The sequence below is a fragment of the Falco biarmicus genome, chromosome 11 (genome assembly GCF_023638135.1).
Source record: "Falco biarmicus isolate bFalBia1 chromosome 11, bFalBia1.pri, whole genome shotgun sequence".
Taxonomy (NCBI): Eukaryota; Metazoa; Chordata; class Aves; order Falconiformes; family Falconidae; genus Falco; species Falco biarmicus.
The window spans coordinates 31,031,264-31,049,811 of record NC_079298.1 but is presented as its reverse complement, the minus strand read 5'-3'; the positions used below and the strand labels follow the sequence as shown (position 1 = coordinate 31,049,811).

Below are 18,548 nucleotides of genomic sequence, written 5' to 3'. Positions count from 1 at the left end.
TCTACAAGCATCAGTTGATGTCATGCCCATGGAGGTGGACACCAGCTGATGAGTTCAATGAACTCCCCTTACTGGGGAGCATCCTGCATCCCTCCACAAACCCTCCTTACTGGGGGTTACTCTCCATCCTACGTTTCTCTCTGAAACTGAGCACTGCCCATGAGTGACAAGGTCCACCAGAGAGGGGACACAGCTCTGGAAAAGCTGCTACCTACCCCATCCCCATCTGGAGCTGGCTCCGCTCTCCCCAAGAGAGGAGCGATAGAAGGGAGTGCCTGTAATTGCAGCTGTCAGCAGCAACAATCACGGTGCTGCTGTTATAAATGGCTCCAGCCTGACTTTTACTTACAGATTTCCCTCACGTGATGCTACAATTCGTGTAAGGAAAAACCTGCACCACAGAAAAGCAATTGCACCTTCCAGCTCTACAGAAGGAGATTTATGGCTTGTTTTGGCCATAAAATAGAGCAGGCAGGGCTTGGGCTGCAGGTTGACGTGTCCTGACCACATGGGCTGGGGTGGTTCGGACGAAGGGGACACCCAGCTGAGGATGAGCCCCCGTTCCTGTCCCTTCCGTGGTCCCTGTTGGCAGGGGAGGGGGGTTAGCCTAATTCCTGCCAGAGACATAAAATTGTGGTATCTGGAGCCAGAAAGGAACTGGGGGGGATGGGGGTCTCAGGCTGTAGGGGTGACCCTAGCCAGAACTGCTGGCATTGATCAGAGGCACTGAGAAATGCTGAGGGGGTTCTGCATACGTGCGGTTTGTAGCACCAGGACTGAGTCCTACAGCAAGGACAAAGCCAGGCTGTGTCCACCCTGCTGCTGCTGTTGGAGACCAGAGCCGCTGTTTTCCCAGCAGCTGGCTGGGAGCAGATGTGGAGTCCCCAGCACGGACGCAGCCCAGTCCTTCCCCAGCCCACAGCCGGGCTGGGAACCCAGCTGCCGTGCTGCCTCTCGCTCTCTGCCCCGGTGGCACAAGGACCTTTGGGACACGTCCCCACTTGTTTTAAATGATTCTGTCCAATCTGACATCTGTCCTGAGGCTGCAGGACCTAGAGCCGTGTGTCACGGCACCGATGGACGGTTCATGCTCAGCCCTGATGTATAAAGGAATGAACTGGAGACACAATTCCTTCCTGGCCAAGCAAGAGCTTCCATGGAGAAACAGTCTAACCTAGTGCTGGAGGACTTGGTGAGTAAGTCCTCACCAAATGGACTTGCTGTGAACAGGGTCTGTCCCCTACAGTGTGCTGGGGACACCCGCAGGAGCTGACTGCCCTGAGGATGCTCACGATGCAAGGCTCGAGCCAGGCAGGGTCAAGCCAGGTTTGGCAGGAGCTGCTGTTGTTTTCTGAATGCAGCCCTTGCAAATAGGAAACCTGTGACCTTTTGTGCACTGTGATAAGGTCCAGAGGTTGTTGAAAAAACCCCACAAAGCTATGGCAGGATTTCCAAAAATTCCCAGAAAGTCTGGCCAGCTTTGGAGATTTCTGCCATAGCTATTACCACACACCTCAACCTCACTTGCACTCAGCTTGTTGTTGTCGTTGTAGGTATGTGGGTTAAAGCGACGCAGGTTTAGTGCAGAGAATCACAGCGGCACATCCAACAGTGTGCAGTGACGCCGGTGCACAGTGTCACATACAGCTGTGGTCTGCTCTTCCGAGTGGGGACCGCTCGCCAGACATAAAGCATCTTTCTACCAGAACCAAGGCACAACCTCAGCAACTGCCCATCGACCGTGAGGGTAGCACTGAAAAGAGTGGTCCCCCCAGCCCTACCCTGCACCCCCAGGTCCAGCCGGCTCCAGAGCGGAGGGAGGGAGAGAGCAGCTCGGCATGGGCTCCTTTCCAGGCAGTGGGAGGGAGGGAGCCATCACCCATGCGAAGAGCATGGTGCCTGCCGGTGCCACCCCACCACTTTCTTGTGCTTGTGGCAGCTTGGTGCCAGCAGCATGGATACACCGAGATGCACCCATAGCTCATGTCTCCTCCACGACCTGCCGTGACTCCGGCGTGATGGTGGCGTTGGCTGCCTAAGCCAGCAGCAGCAGCTCTGGGGACGCTGTTTCTTATCCCGGATCACCTCCCTTCCCACTGTTTGGCAGGGTGCCCACTGCCCCCTCTTCCCTCCCCCTCCCCCTCGTGCGTTATATCCCCCTGGGAAGGGCCCAGCAGCCAGGATGGCAAGAGGGAGGTGAGAGTGTGTTTAAGGGGGCAAATGAGGTTGGGGTAAAGGGGATAGGGATGGTTCCAAGGCCACCTGGCACTTTACCAGCCTCTGTCCCCTGGAAAACATCCCAAAGGGATAAGGGTCTGTCCTGCCCCAGGGCACAGCAGGGCAATGCCACAGGTGTGGAGAGGTGCTGGGGGGATGGTGCTGTGCTCCCCCCATGCTGTGGCTGGTGAGGAGGGGGATTTAGCACTGGGGCAGTCCCAGGGCTGGAGCAGAGCAGTCAGAGGCTCTTCCCGAGGCTCTCCTGGAAGCAGCCCAGGCAGCTCCGGGGCTCGGAGGAAGCAGCTCTTGTTTCTTCTCTAATTTTAGATCTTTTCGGGGTGTCCAGTTTTCTTAACCACTGGTCAGCTGCTGTCTTCTTGCACAAGGCAGGTGTGCATAAATTAAACCAGACACGTATATATGTATTGGAAACGATCCAGGAGCAATCACTTACACACCAGCGAAGGGCGTGAAACCCCCCATCTGCTCCTGGTTGTAAGACAGCACAGTGAGTCCCCAGCCCAGCCGCCAACAGCACAGCTCCCTGGGGCTTGTCCCTTGACGCTGCTGGGGGACACTGCACCCCTGACAGCACAGGACCGGGGTTGGAAGCAACCTGGCAGGGGCACCTTGACCTAAACCGTCTGGGCAGATGTTTTTTTCTTACTCCCCAGCTGGGTTTCCAGGCAGGATACGTACCCCCGCGATCTCCAGCAAAGCAGAGGGGACGTGTGATGCATACGTCGGTCGTGAGTCAGCTCGGGAAAGGTCAGCCTGCTCGGGGCACCTGGCAGCAAGCAGAGCAGCCCCGCTCCCTCCATGGGGCAGGCTCCCGGCAAAGGGGAGCTGCTGCCGCTTTGGATTTTGCTCCATGTCTCTGCATCCCTATGTGTTTTGATAGCAATTGTGCCTCTACGCATGGGCTTACAGCCAGGGGTATGTTGTTGTCCGACCTTGGGATTTTTAACATCAAGCGTGTTGACACTAGCTGAGCAATGTATGGGCCAAATCCTGCCCTGCAGAGTGCAGGGGAGGCAATACATAAGCCCAGCAGGGCATGGTTACTGCCCACAGACCCACATGCCCATGAGCTGGCAGCTGGGGACAGGGCTGCCCCATCCCCGGGGCTGACTGTTGGGGATCCTGAGTTCTGAATCCACCTCCGTGATGGGCTCAAGTCCCAACGGATCAAATTCAGCCGGTGGGTAAAGTGACCCACCTGCAGCCAAGGCGGTGGGAGGCACATGCCCTCCTGGCAGGTCTCATCCGGGCTCCAGCTGAAACAGAGATGAAATCATCATCTTACTGGGCTTGGCAGAGCTGTGGGAGGTTATGGCTGCTGGGACAGTGCTTGGAAGAGGCCAGATCAGTACCAGTATCCTTGCTGCCAGAATTAGGCCCGTCCAGTGCATTATTATTGCCTGGAAACCACTGCTGCTCCTGACTTAAAAAACCTGCTGCAGGCGGCTTGCCTGGGTGCATAAATACCCTGACAATTCCCAGTGTATTGGGCTGTGCTGCTCCTGCTCTGACCCTGTATGCTGCCTCTGCCCAGGGGACCGAGACCCCCCTGGCTTCTGATGCTCATCATCACACCCTCGTCCTCCACCAGTGCTGGGTGGGAAGGGAGAATATGTGAAAAATCAATAGCTCCAGCTCAGTCTGCCAGAGGATTTGTGCATTTTGCACCGCTGTCTCTGGGAAATACCAATATATCTATTGCATTTCTCAAGACTGGTATTGATGAAGCAGATAATGGGAGGTTTGGGGGCTGGCCGGTGGATGCCGAGGGTGTCTGAAGCCCAGGGCTGCTGCTCGATCAATCCTGGCAGGCAGGGCAGCATCCCTTGGTGTGATGTACCATATCCCCTTGTCCTTCCACATCAAGCTCAACCCTGACCTGCTTTTACTTCTGTACTTATTTATTCCCCACCTTCCTTTCCAAGCAATGGCTGTGAAGCCCCTGGTCCTCCCTGGGGAGCAGAACTCACCACCCGGGCAGGGCAGGGCAGGGCAGGGCAGGGGAGGGGAGGATGCGGGGGGCAGATGCAGGGGCGAATGCAGGGGAAGATGGAGGGGAGGATGCGGGGGAGGATGCAGGGAGCAGCCATTTCCCTGCACGATGCCCCTGCAAAGCAGCTCTGGCAGGTGGCAGAGAGCAACTTCGCCATGCCCAGGTCAGGGGCACGCTGCTGCTCTCGGCCCTCTGAGCTCAGGCGTTATTTCTTCTGGTCTCGATGGAGATGAATTTATCTCCCCAGCTCTCCCTGAGGCTGACCCACCTGGTAGTCCAGGCTCAACACGTCCTGCTTTGGTTGTGGGGCCCAGGAGGGTCATGCTGTGACAGCATCCCCTCCTGTGCCAAACCCAGCCCCTAAATCCCCAGGCATCTTAAACGTCAGCTGCCTGGGGAGGAGGTATGAAGCAAGGTGTGGGAATGGTTGTCTGTGGGTGTCCTGCATTGTCTCCTGCTACGGAAAACTCTCATCTTCGTGATTTTATGAATGCCATTAAAGAAAATTTTCCCTCTGCAAGACTCTTTTTCTAAAGCCTCTTTTGAAAAGTCCTTCTCCCCAGCAATGAAGGATCTTTAAATGTATAATTATATTAAAAAAAACCACCCGGCATGCTATTTATAAATTATTCTATATGCTTTCAACAAAGCAAGTGCCAGACTGCACTGGCGGAAAGCCCACTCCCGACTTCTCCTTGCTCGGTTTAAAAACACAAATAATGTTGCTTCTTTTATTTTTTCCTAGTTACAACAGCATGGGGGAAAAGCACAATGCCAACTCTTTCCTGGAAAAGAGTGAGAGATGAGGAGAACATAGCAGCCTGATGCAAGGGAGGTATGGGGACCGCAATCCAGACCTGAGGCACAGGGACCAGGATCCGGACCTCAGATGGGGATCGGTTGGGATCAGCATCCCTTCTTGGCTGGGATGAGATGCCTGCATTCCCCCTGCCTGCCCACCAGGCCAGCCATGGGCAGAGGGTGGTGGAGGCAGGTGGTGGTGGCCCTTTCTCCTTCATTTTAGTCTTCTCCTGCCCTCTCCTCCTTCCCACCTCCCTCCCCCAGCCCCTGGATATGCAGAGCTGAGTTTTGAAACGTTTCAAGGAGTTGGAAAGCCCCAGGTTCCAGCAGAGCAGCGAAACATGATGCTAAGCGTGGTCCCAGGGCGCGTCTGATAACAGGGGGCAGGGTTTTGCCAATCAGATATTTAAACGGAGCTGTTGCTAGAGAACAATGCAACGGTGAGTAAAGAGTCCAGCCTTTGCCCTGCCTCCCCTGCTGTCTTCTGTCTTTAATACCAATAAACAGCATTAATTGGTAATTATTGGTATTAATTCAATAAGTAGTATTTATTGGTATTAAATAAATAAATAGCATCTACTGGTATTAATTAAATAAATAGCATTTATGTCGGGGAAAAAACCTCTCTGAGGCACAAGTGGAAGGGGGCTTCACTACTTATTTTCATCGCTGATTTTTGAAGCTGTTGTATCAGAAGATATTCACTTATTACGCATCACAGTACCTATTTCACGCAATGCACCCAGCAAGTAATAAAAATAATATTTATTTCTTAATCTGTTCTCCTCCTCCATGCTGCACGTTATCTCTGGAAGCCTGACAGCATTCAAAAGGTCGAAGCTGCAAAGCCCCCCCTCCCGCCTGCTCCTGCTGAAGGCAGTGCCACTGATGGTGGTGGGAGCAGGCTGAGAGCCAGAGTGATTTTATCTGGTACAAGCCTGCAAAGATAACGCATTAAAAAGCTGGTGACCTGCTAAACGTAAGTCAAGCTGTGACATAGCGGTTGGCTCACGCTGAGGTCAGCAACGGGCAGGTTGCTGAGTGTGAAGTTTCAGATGAAGGGCACTAAAGCTCTATTCATTTACTAGTTTTCTGCAAACACAATTAAGAGATAGCATCGGTGAGCATCGCTGCTGCGTGTGCCGCTGTCACTGCCGGGTAAATCTCAGCACGGGTAAGAGCCTTCACAAATCAGAGGTCCTCGGGCCTGTGACAGGACCCCCATAAATCAGTGAAGCGAAGGAGCCCTGCTCCTGCCCACGGCAGCAGGAGCGATGCTCTGGGCAGCTGCCTGTGGCGGCGGGGAGGAACGTCGCTGTGCCCAGGGGCTGGCATCTGGGATAGGGTCGGCCCTGGTGCGGCTACGGGAAAATGGGGAAAACTATCATCTGAGGTCATGCCAGAGGTTGGGAGGCTTCAGGGAAAACCCAAATGAATCGCAACCGCAGCAAATTCCCAGAATATGGGAATTGGGGAGGGGCAAGATTAGGGCCACTGGGATGCCTGGGGGTAACGGAGGGCTGCAAAGTCCCCGCTCCCAATGGCTCCACTTTGGTCTCTCCCACAGGAGCGTGATGGGTACAGGGCCCTGCACCCACCGGGGTGCCTGCACCTGGGGGCACGTGCCCCGCACGGGCGGGCAGCTCTGGGTGCTGCCCGGGGCCTCCCTGCTCCCCCTCGCCCAGCCATGGGGCGCGCGGCAGCCAGCCGGTGAGCATGGCACGCAGTGCAAGGGCAAAGGCTTTTGTGATCATGCAGCTTTTGGAGAATTTACCTTTTTTTTCCCCCCTTTCTCTTCCCCTCCTCATTTTCCTTTGCACTGTCTTCTCTTTCGTTCCCTTTCCCCCAGGTTTCTGTGGCCTGGCAGCCAGTTTCCCTCCTCCCTAAGTTCTTACTCATCTTTCTTGTGATTTCTCCTACTCTTCCCCTCCATTGACACCCTTGACCACACTCCCTCCCCCAGGCTGATACCTCCCCATCCCCTTACCTCTCAATCCCATGCACACCGCTCCCCCTGCTGCGCTTCTCCCCATCCCATCCCATCCCATCCCATCCCATCCCATCCCATCCCATCCCATCCCATCCCATCCCATCCCATCCCATCCCATCCCATATCCCATCCCATCTCCTTCCCATCCCAGCTGTATTGCCATGCCCATCCCATTCTCTTCCCTTCCTATCCCCATCCCATTCCCTTCCCTTTCTATCCCCATCCCATTCCTGTTCCCATCCCATCCCGTTCCCATCCCCATCCCATTCCCTTCCCTTCCTATCCCCATCCCCATCCCATCTCCATCTCATTTCTGTTTCTACACCACCTCATTGCAATTCCCATCCTATCCCCATTCCCATCCTATTCCTGTTCCATCCCACCGTGATCTCATCCCCATCCCCATCTCATCCCCATCCCACTCCTGTTCCCATCCCAATCCCCATCCCCATCCCATTTGTGTTCCTACACCATCCCATTGCAATTCCCATCCTATCCCCATTCCCCTCCTATTTCCGTTCCCATCCCACCGTGATCCTATCCCCATCCCATCCCCACCCCTGTTCCCATCCCAATCCCCATCCTCATCCTATTCCTGTTGCCATCCCACCGTGATCTCATCCCCATCCCATCCCCACTCCTGTTCCCATCCCAATCCCCATCCCCATCCTCATCCTATACCCGTTCCCATCCCACTGTGATCTCATCCCCATCCCCATCCCATCCCCACTCCCGTTCCCATCCCAATCCCCATCCCCATCCTCATCCCCGTTCCCCATTCCATTCCCGTTCCCATTCCATCCCCACCTCATCCCCATCCCATTCCTGTTCCCATTCCATTTCTGTTGCCATCCGATTCCCATACCGTTGTCCTTCCCGTTCCCACCCCCTTCGCACCCCGCTCCCGCCCAGCCCCAGCCAGCCCCGGGGAGCCCAGGGCGCAGCTGGGGCTGCCACAGCGCTGCCATGGCCCCTGGGGGGCCCGGGCCAGTCATCCCGAGGGCCGGGGGCGCCCCGGGGGGCCCCGAACCGGCCCCGCGGCCGGGCAGGTCGGGCACAACGCGCCGGGGCCGCCCCCCCGCCGCTGCCCCCCGCCCGGGCCGGCCACAGGGGGCGGAGCCGCCCGCCCCGCGCCCCGCCCCCCGCCGGGCCCCGCCCCCCCCCCGCCGGGCCCCGCCCGCCCCGCGCGGCGGTGGGCGGCGGCGGCGGTTGCCGTGGCGATGCCGCCTTGCCGGCGGCCGGTTGGCTGCGGGGCCGGCTGACGGTTGGGAGGCGGCGGCGGGGCGGCGGGACGGGGAAGATGGCGGCGGCGGCGGAGGAGGCGGCGGCGGTGGCGGCGGGGCGGCGCTGAAGGAGGCCCGAGGCGGGCTGAGGAGTGGCGGGGCGGGCGGGCGGGGGCCCATGTGCGGCGGCGGCCCCCCCCCCGCCCCCCACTACCGGCGGCGGCCCCGCGGCAGCCAGGCGCCGCTGAGGCGGCTCGGCGGGCGCAGAGCGAGCGCGGCCCCGGCCCGGCGGCGGCAGGATGAAGTTCGCCGAGCACCTCGCGGCGCACATCACGCCCGAGTGGCGGAAGCAGTACATCCAGTATGAGGTAGGGCCGCGCCGCCCGCGGGCACCGCTCGCCGCCGGGCCGGGGTGTGCGGGACCGGCCCCGCTGCGCCCCCGGGGCGGGCGGTCGGTGGCCGGGGGGGCCCTCCAGGGCGCACCCGCGCCGCGGCGCCGCGGGCGGCTGTCCTGCCCGATGGTTGGCGGCTGGCAGCTCCCCGCCGCTTCCCTCGGCGGGCGGCGGGCGCCAGCAGCGTGCTCCCCCGCGGCTACCGGCCCTCCGCGACCCGCTCCGCGGGGGACGAGCGCTGCGCCGCCGGTCGTTGCCCGTCAGCCTCCGGTGCGGGCGGAGGCCGTGCGGCCGGCGGGGCCGCGCAGCGCCCGGCTCCCGGGCGTCCCCGGCCGAGCCCGGCTGCACGGCGGCCGTTCAGCACCACCGCCAGTTCTCCGGGCGGGCGGGGGGCGGCAGGGGCGGGCGGCTCAGCTCCGGCGAGGAGCCCGGCAGCACCGCCCGCCCGCCGGGCCGAGCCTCCCCCGCCCGCCGGCTTCGCCCTGCGGGGGCCGCGGTCCTCGCTGGCTCCCTGGGCGGCTCCAAACGCGGCGGCAAACCTGGCACCGGCGCCTTTTTTGTTGGTGGTTTTTTTTTTTTTTTTTTTTCTTTTTTAATTTTTAATTTTTTTTTATAAGGCCAGCGAGGCTCTGCGTCTCTCGGCTTCACACTCGGTTTCAGGCAAACCGCTGGCATCGGGACATCTGTCAGTGCCGGTTACACAAAGTCCCGCTGCATTAATTGTGAATTATTTGCAGAACACAGCTTTTGGGGTTTTAGCACGCCGCTTTGCTAAAGGTCACGCCGATGGCTTGGCTGCAGGTTCGTCGCGCTGGTGCTTGACCTGCCTTTAACTAGGTGAAGCTGAAGGTGGATTTTTTGTAGTGGAACCGTTTCCTATTTCAGCATTAGCAGAAGAAGTGGCTGATGCTGCTGGGGTTGGTCTTTTTCCACAAGTAATAATTAAACTAGGCAACGGAAAGCTGATTATGGGAGAGCCACCATCAGCAAACTTCCTGACTGATGGAATCAGTCAAAACCGTCCCAACATTTGTTACCATTCAAAGGCCTGTGTTTTCTCTGTAGGATTATAAGAGCCATTTCTTTCTAGTATCCCTATTAATCTGTCTGCATCTGCAAGGAAGATCATGTTTACCTTAGCTTGCTTTGTTATAACGTTGCAATTGAAAAGTTTATATTTGCCCTTTTGACTGTTCCTTTGCTTTCCTTTACCTGACTGCAGAGGAAGGGATGTTTAAATAAAATCTGTGGTCAGATTTGACTTTAGAACAAAACTGTGATCTGCTTGAATTAGGTGGAGAGCTAGGTGACCAACGAACGCATTGGTCTTTGAGAAGGAGGAAAACCATTTTCTCAATAAAATAAAGTACCGGCTTAGTTGTGCATCGTGTCTCTGGTGGGCTGCCCATGCAAGGGTTGTTATCCGTTCCTGGAAACGGAAAACTTGTGTGTCTTGCTAAGAGAAGGTTTGGAGGTGGGTCAAAGAGGTTAGTCAGGGAGGAAGTAGAAGGGCAGAAGATTTGGCTGCTGGCTGACCAGATAGAGCTGCGGTGGGGAGAGTAAAGGAGAGACCCAGTGAACTATGACACCTTGATTAATGTGTGAAGAACTCTTGCTGCTTATCGGCCACTGTTTTCATTATAGGAGGTTAATTTTCAGGTGTTTTAACTAGGGCAGTATTATTATGTCATTCTCCCTTCCCCCATCCCAATTTAAAATAAAGGTGGCATCCAGTAAAAACTTCCTTCGAGTTGTTACTCCTTCTAGACTTCAAGTAATCTTCTCCTTGGCTAGATAGCTTAACGTAGAGTGAATTGAAGTCAACCCCCCACCCTCCTTTTTAGTAATAACTTTCAAAACTCTTTGTTTCCCTTGTTGCAGCTGGCTGAATGTGAGTCAGCCTCCCGCTCATGCATATTACAGTAGTGGAAGAGCCTGGCATTTATTATTCAATAACTGGTGGTCGTGTGGGTGTGGTGCATAGAAGGTCAGTGCTACCTCGGCTTCTTGTTGGCTGTACTTGTGGCAAAGAGCATACAGCTCCCCTTTGTCAAGAAAAAAGAAAATAATCTGAGTTGTTGATTAGCAGACCTAAGGCCAAACATTGCTTGTGTTACTTGTGTGCAGTAGCGCTTACAGCATGCATCATAGTAAAATTTTGAAGAATTATTTGTATATGTAATAGCATTAGAATGTTTCTTCATCTGACAGTTCCTATCTTTTCCTTCTTAATTAAAATAGTAATCAAGTGATTGAGAGGTCTTGTTGTGTAGGGTTTTAACTCTGAAAAGATTATTCCTGTTTCCAGGGCCTTCCCGTGTCAAGTTCGAGATGCTGGTGAAAGGACTAGAAGACAGTATAGAAATTGCTTTAAGTCGTTCTGTACCATAAAGCTTACATGTAGTCATCTTATTTTTCTACTCTGATATTTGTAGTTAGTTCCGTTGGTGTGCAGGTGACTCATGCAGTTGGATGGCCCCAAAGTGTGGTAAGACCCAGGTAACTTGTGAGATCCTCACCAGGTGATGTGTCTCTGGTTCGATGATCCCATTATTGCCTTGCATCAACCGCCAGTCAAACTGGGAGGAGGGTGTAGTCTGTTGCTGATAATGTCAGGAGAAAGAATGAGACTGTTGTGTTTTGAAATATCTAAAAATGTAGTTTCACTTTCAGGTGGTCTTTTAACAATTTACGGTCCTCAAAGTTTTTACCATTAATGTGATCTTTCCATCCAACAATAATCTGTTTAAGTGTTGTAATACTTTTAGGAAGTATGAAAGTTCCCTGGGCTTAGGGCAGATAATCAGTCGGTGGAAGAGCTTTAGAGAGAGAAAAACCCATTATTTTTCCTTAAAACAGACAAAAAGAAGATATACTTCGATAGCTGTGGCTTAGGTTCTTATTTTCTTTCAGCAGAAGCTCTGCAGTGGCCATTACTGTGCGTCTGCTTTTTGAGAAAGAGCACTTGGCTTGTAGAAAAGAGGAAAAATGATGACATGCGCTATTCTGTTTCATTCAGCTTTTCACAAAAACCTTTGCCACGAGTTGGCGTTAACACGGAACTTTACACAAACCTTGATTGGCTTGATTTGACTTTCCATTCTCAAGACTGCATGAAAGCATGCAAATTTTACATCGCATTTACTACACAAGCTCCATTCCCAGCTGATGGTTCGTGAAACCAAAGTCAGTGCCAGGTGATCAGCAGGTCTTTATGTGGGGACCAGTGGCAATAACACAATATGGAATCCCAATGTAAAGGGGCATTTTTATTGTTGAAGTACAGAGTGTCATTATCAGGCTACTCCCTGGATGTGATTTGGTTTAAAACATTGTATTGACAAATGCTTCCTTTGTGGAAATGCTTGTTAATTGTGTTAAATGCTAAATATGCCAAAGTTTTGAACAACTTTGGTCCTGATTTCAATGGCTGTCATCCAAAAACTTCCTGTTTTGTTAAAAGTAATGCTTCAAGTATCTGTACCTGCTGCCTTCTCTGTGCGAAGATGGCAGCGGAGGGGAGCAGCGGTTTTAGGGGTGTGCGCACGTACCTGGGCACTCAGATCCTGCAGCTGCAGCATCTGCAGTGCGCAGCAAGCGGGCTCCTGCTGGGCAGTGACCCAGGGATGTGCCCGGACCCTGGCAGCAGCAATGAAAAGGTTTGCTCACCGTGTTTCAGGGGATCTGGCAGGTATCTTCGGTTAAGTTGAGTAGCCCTTTTCTGAGCCTGTTAAATTACTGCTGCGGCATGTGCTGCTTTTGTGCACTTCTTGTCTTAAAACCTTAAGTTTTGAACTGTTTGTTTACTCTTCAGTTCCTTTGGCATAAAGATAAAATGCAAAACCCAACAAAATCCCATCTTTTTGTGTCAGACAACAGAATTCTCTTTTTCATGTGGTCAGTACTGAACAAATTCAAATAACTCTTAGATGAATTTCAGCTGATGCCTTTTTGCTAATAGTGTGCTTCACTCAGTTTAATTCACTTAATACACAGTGAAATTGTTGGGTCGCTAGCCCACTGTTTATCCGCAAACCATGCTGCAGATTTCCTTCGCTCTTGTGTCCGTCTCTGGAGTGCTTTTAGGAGAAAGAGGAGACTGTTGCTCCAGTGAAGTTTTGCAGTTGCCAGATGGCAGTTTTGTTTCAGTTAATGTGGCCTGCATTTGTTTATCTGGATGCAGAATTCTGGTGGTATTTTTTTAAAGAAAAAGTGCTTAATACCTTTGAAATTGCAGCATGTGAGGGAGAAGGAGAATTAGAACAGTTATAGGTGCAAAGTTCATGAGAGAGATGGGCAAAAGGTATGAGCGGGTGACTTCCCTTTTAAGAAGCCTCCAGGTTTGAAGTACTTCTGCCTCCGGAGAGAAGAGAAACAGGTTGCTAAGTATTAAAATAATTTCTCCGAGGCACAACCTCCAGCAGGAAGTAGGTGGAGAAAATGAAACTGATAGCTAAGGTAGCCTGCTTGCCTTCAGAGCCTCCCTTCCAGAAACAGGCTTTCCGTTTCTGGGAGGTGGCCAACTCTGCTCATCAAACCCTGCTTCATGATCGGCAGTTCGCACCCAGGCTTGCCACCTCCTGACACAAATCTGTTGTGTTATTTCACTGTTTGTCCTTCTGGGTGTTAGCGGACGGGCTTGGAAGAGCGTAAGCAGTTTGAAAGCTGCTCCTTTAAAACAATGGTTTTGTTCAAGCGGTTTGAGGTTTTTTTGTCCTTGAATTTATTCTCTGTTAAGGTTTGACAGTTGCGTTTAAGTCAGTTTCCTTTCTGCCTTTTTTGTTCATTATTATATCTATTAATATAAACATTTATACAAGTTTGCTGCTGGCGTGAAGTGTATCACCAGTGCAATTTAAAGCAAAAAAATAACCCTTTTTGTCTAGTTTGAGGGTAGAAAGTGTAATTCTTAAACGGTTGAAGTTGACAGTGTGATGAATAACTTGGAAACAATTGTTTCTAAAATTCTGTAATCCAGGAGCACTGAGCCTTTCACTTTCAGGTTATTGTGTTATGTATATAGGTCAGGTAAGCAGTAACAAAATCTGCTGCCCTGCAGCTGCCAGATTGTGATATGTCAGTCTGCATGGGGAGAGGTCTGCGGGATGACTGACACCTTCAGCTTTCAAGATTGCTCAGTGCAGGGCCATCAACAGTGTTGTCCTTTTTAATTACTTTTTTTTTTTTTTTAATGACTGGTAAAACCAGAGGTAGGAAGTACGCTGGGAGTTTACCTCTGGGTGGGTTTAAGGGATGGAGTTCTTAATACAGTGACCTTCAGTTTGCTGTCTCTTCACACTCGTTCATCCTGTGCCATGTGGTTGTGGTTCATGGAAAAAGTTACAGGTAGGGAAGGATGATGAGTGGGTTGAAGAAGGTGGAAAGCTTTTTGAGCACTTGATGTACGGAGACAGATCACGTGCTGCTGACCCAGTGAGTCATGGAGCAAAAGGACTGAAGTGGCCAGTGTTGGGGAAGAATTTTAAAAAACCACTGAGGGTAGAGGAGAGCAGTGCCACTGGAACAAGAGTCGAGAGTTGGGATCGTTCAGCAGTGGCTCTGTTGGGAAAACAATTATGCAAGTGACCTTTGCTGAGACCTCCGTGGGCTCAGGAGTCGGGTCGGAGCTGCCGGTGTAGCCTGCCACCTAGGATATCTTGTGATAAACAGACATGTCCTTTAGACCTTGTATTTGCTTAACAGGATCATAACCACTATGTTACAACAGTGCTGAGTTTCCAGCTGCTGAGCTCGTGGTTTTCGCCTTGAGGGTATCAGGGTATTTATTTGTTAATTAGGCTGTGATGTTTTGACCTGGGGGAAGAGGACACGCAAGATGGTAAATGCAGAGGTGTGGGGCTATAGACCTACAGGATGTGTTGGGCAACAGGCAGGGCAGAAGAGCCAGGAACTAGAAAGACCTGTATGACTTTAGTGTGTTAGATTTCTGTGGGCTTAAAAGTGAAGGGAATAAAATCTAGTTTTCGCAGCAGCTGCACGTGAAGCACACTCACGTTCAGTATGAGCATTAAGATGCCTATCTTTATCAAGTAGTGTGTGTGTGTGTGTAAACAACTCACTTTGCAGTAGGAATGGGCCCTTCCTAGTGGCTTCTAGTTCCAAAATTATAGTCCAGGTTATTCCTTCAACTGTTGATCTGAATTCAGTTTGTTTGATTCTTGCTTGCACTTGCGATGTGAGAGAGGGCGAGTCTTTATGACTGGAACGATACCAGCATCTTCATAACTATCTGAAAAGAGGTCTTCCGAAAAGGAATTGCAAGTGATGAGGTTTCTGATGTGGTGCCTGCCTCCTGGCTCTGATAATGGAAGGGGTTACTGCCGGGGTGCTCAGTACTTAGCTGCAGGGCCTGCCTTGCCTCCTGCTCCTGCTGCCTGCACTGCTCATCTCTTGCACTGGCAACCTGAGCGTGGGTGAGTGGCTTGTTCTGTGGTCTGGACCTGAACACCTGGTGAATAATTCTGGCTGGTGTTAATGTTGTCCTTCAGCTTCCACCTCAAGAGAAGGCTGTCAGCCCTGGTTCCCTAATCTCCTTCGTCATGTTGTCTTCAGCTTTTAGAATGTATGTGTTTTTCTGTACTCCTATATAACAGTGATAAGAAATCCCCGAGGCTGCTTTTCCTCCATTTGCCTTGACAATCTTCTTTGTGTCACGCAACATTTTTTGTTTTGCCTTTATTTTTTTTATACGAAAAACCTTTGACATCCTACCAACTAGGAAATATTTTTCCAAAGGAAGATATTGAAAGATTCAGTTGGAATAAATTTTACAGATTCATAAGGCAACAGGCTTTGGACAAAGCAGTCAGTAAACATGAACTTGTATTTCTTTTGTTAACAGAAATATGTGTCATAGTGTTGACATCACGTATCATAGCTTTCTGTGTCACTCTAGAGGATAAAAAAGCTTTAATTGCTTTGGTTTTCAAATAGGCATAGCAAAATAATGTATTTTCTGGTTTTTTAGTACTAACTGTATTCCTTGTTGTCTTCCTCTCCTTTGCAGGCTTTGAAAGAGATGCTATATGCAGCTGTGGACCAGGCCCCTTCTATAGAAGGTAAGCAAATTGTGATAGAGAATCATGTTTTTCTTGGCATTGAGCGCTGGACACGTAGTTCTGCTACTTTTCTGTCCTCAGTCCTCCTAAATTGGTAAACTCAGTATACTGATGGGCAAATGCTTGGCCTTTCACAGCCTGCGTGCTAATTTTGATGTTAGAACTCTTTGTCCTCTGTCATTAGGACAATAAATGTCTTTGTATAGTTTGGGACTGTAACAGCTGGATTCTTCTTGCTTATAAGGGCATTCACTGGTGGAAGTACTTTCTTCATCGCTTGAGAATAGACCTTTGTTTTCCTGTGACAGCTAGCCACTTCGGAAGATAATTGTGCTAGAGAGATACTGGTTACTGGTTTGTTACTGGTGATTTGAACTGGAAGAGTCTCGTCCTTTCATTCTGCGTCCTCCCTGAATGCTTTGCTACCTCTCGTATGTGGACATGAGTATATTTTCTTGTTTGCATGCATTTATTACCACTGATATTTCAGTGCAGCATTTGGGTTTGAGCTCACTGCATTTTGAGTGGTTTGTTTAATTAAGTGATCTGTGCAAAATTTGTCAATAGAGCCCTTTCTTTATCTATCTTCTTCCTTTCATTTTCTTTGTAGTACTGACTAGTTTTTGCCTTTATGTTGCTTCACTCCCTACTTCTTGCCCTTCATGTGGATTTCAAAGTGGTTTTTAAACCTCCTTACCTTTATTATTTTCACCTTGACTGCAGTGTAATGTTAATTTCACTAACCTCTTCGAATGCGGTTCTGGGCTTCTTGCATATTTATAGAGCAGAAAAACAACGGCTGCTTCTAGTGTAGTCAGTTGGCTAACATAAGTAGTGCTAGTCACTATTAATGTTAGTTTACTAACTACTTTGTGTTGATTAGAATTGGGAAATGAGATATGACATAGTTAAAATAATGTGGGGTTTTGATTTTTTTTCATGTAACTCTACCTGTTCTTGGATCAGGATTTAAAAACAAATAGTTAATAGCCAAAGTGTGTGTGTGTGACAGGGCAATCTTTCCTCATACTCTTCAGAGGTGCAGTCCAGGCTGAAAACTTCCTTGAAGCAATGCTCAGACAAGTATAATCTTTAGGTTTAACGTGACAGTTGCTCACTTGGCTCAGCCTCTTAATTTTGTTAAATCAGTCGCCCTTTTCTCTAAAGTGCAGGTCCTAGAACTGGATTGCTAAAGGTTATGGTCCTAGCATCATCTAAAATATATGGGTTATCTTTGGAAAACTTGCCAGCAATAGGCTGGCAAAAGAGGGAAATCTTGCTTTATTTTTTTGAGTGGCAAAATTGCTTAAAACCCACCCACAAACCTTTTCTCCCCAACAGCATTAGACCAGTTTTCTAGCTTAGAGGAGCTAAAGTGTTTTGTGTAGACCAAAGTGATTGTCTTTATTAACTTTTAAAGACAACTTTCTAATTTTATTGACAATCCAGCATTAGTTTTATGGAAGACTGGAGCATTTACAAGATTCCTTTTCTTTCTTGTATCTGTTAGTTTATTATTGACAGTGGGAACAAATGGTGTCTGTGCTAATAAAATTTTGTAGTCTTTTTGATCGTGTTTGGATGTGACTCACTGGGTTTTGCTGGTAACACTGAGAATTTCAGGGTGGGCTTTGAGCTGCTAGCCGTAAAACTCTGGAAGTGTTATAATTCAGCATTTTGGTTTCTTTTTTTATAATGCTTGTGGTATACTGATGTTCTGTAATGTGCTGTGATGTTTGTGTATAAACATATTTGGCAAAGCAGGAGGTGAAGAATAAAATGGCATAATATTGTATTTATGCTCTTTTAAATGTTAAAAGAATTTTGACGTGCTTCTGCCTTAACGCTTTCAAAACCTCAACAAAAGGAAAGTAATGACTTGAGACACTTTTCGGAAGTAGAACAGCGTTCTGTTCATTTTTGGGGGGATCGGGTCACTTCCTCTGTACTGTAGAGAGCACAGTAATCCAAACTGTGTTGAGCCACTCACATTTACCTCTGTCTTGCCTGACCTGCCTTTAAGTAGAGAGCATCTGTACTAACTCCTTCACCTTTTGTTCATTAAGGGAATGTGAGTATATGCGTGGCAGTTGGATTTTTAAAAGTTTGTTCTTTCCCTCCCTTTTTTTCTCTCTGCTTAGAATCTGTTTTGTTCTTTAAGTGTCTGGGTTCCTCTCTGCAAACTGGGTGTTGCTCGGGATGGGGCCAGGCTGCCTGCGCTGGAGTGACTGGGCTGTCTGAGCAGGCAGGTCCAAGCCAGCGGATTCTTCTGCCATTGCCCGTGGGAGCACAGAGGTGATGGAGGGAAGGCAGATGTCTTTTCCACGAGCTGTGGCTTTAGGAAAGGCTTGTACTGGGAATGGGGCAAGACCGGGTATCTCTCCATCCCTGTTTCTCACTTCCTTCTCCTTTAAGCCCTTCTGCTTTTGTTCATAGAAGCCTTAGGCCAGGGTTAGTACGTGACTGCATACAAACTGCACCCAAAACGCTGCTCTAGTCCCTCTCGGAGGAGATGGAGCAAGTTCCGTGGACTTTGGTGGGAGAATGTAGCAGCTGCTGTCAGGGGCTGGCTGTTGATTTGCACGTTTTCAGTTTAATATGGATTTTGCAACGAATACTTCGGTGTTATTTTGAGTTTAGCACAGAAACTGCAGGAGCATGGTACTGAAACCCAGCTTCCCTGTGTGAGCCTAATGCAATCTCATTTTAGATTGGTCTAACTAAAATCCATTTTCTAATTGATCTAGTTGATCACAGACACACTGTAGACTTGCACAGTTGGTTTTGACTTACCTTGCATGTACTGTAAAGTTAATCTTCAGTTAATACATT

At 50.4% G+C, this 18,548-nt stretch overlaps 1 protein-coding gene across 1 annotated transcript in view; it reads left to right on the top strand.

Annotated features, from left to right (window-relative positions):
- Positions 1-8,349: 8,349 nt before the first annotated feature.
- The window catches only part of XPR1 (xenotropic and polytropic retrovirus receptor 1), a 109,440-nt gene continuing 99,241 nt past the window's right edge, over positions 8,350-18,548 (top strand). The window contains exons 1-2 of the mRNA XM_056355258.1: positions 8,350-8,613; positions 15,665-15,716. Of these exons, the coding sequence (XP_056211233.1) occupies positions 8,545-8,613; positions 15,665-15,716 (121 nt within the window). The 5' untranslated portion in view covers positions 8,350-8,544. The remainder of the gene's footprint in view (positions 8,614-15,664; positions 15,717-18,548) is intronic.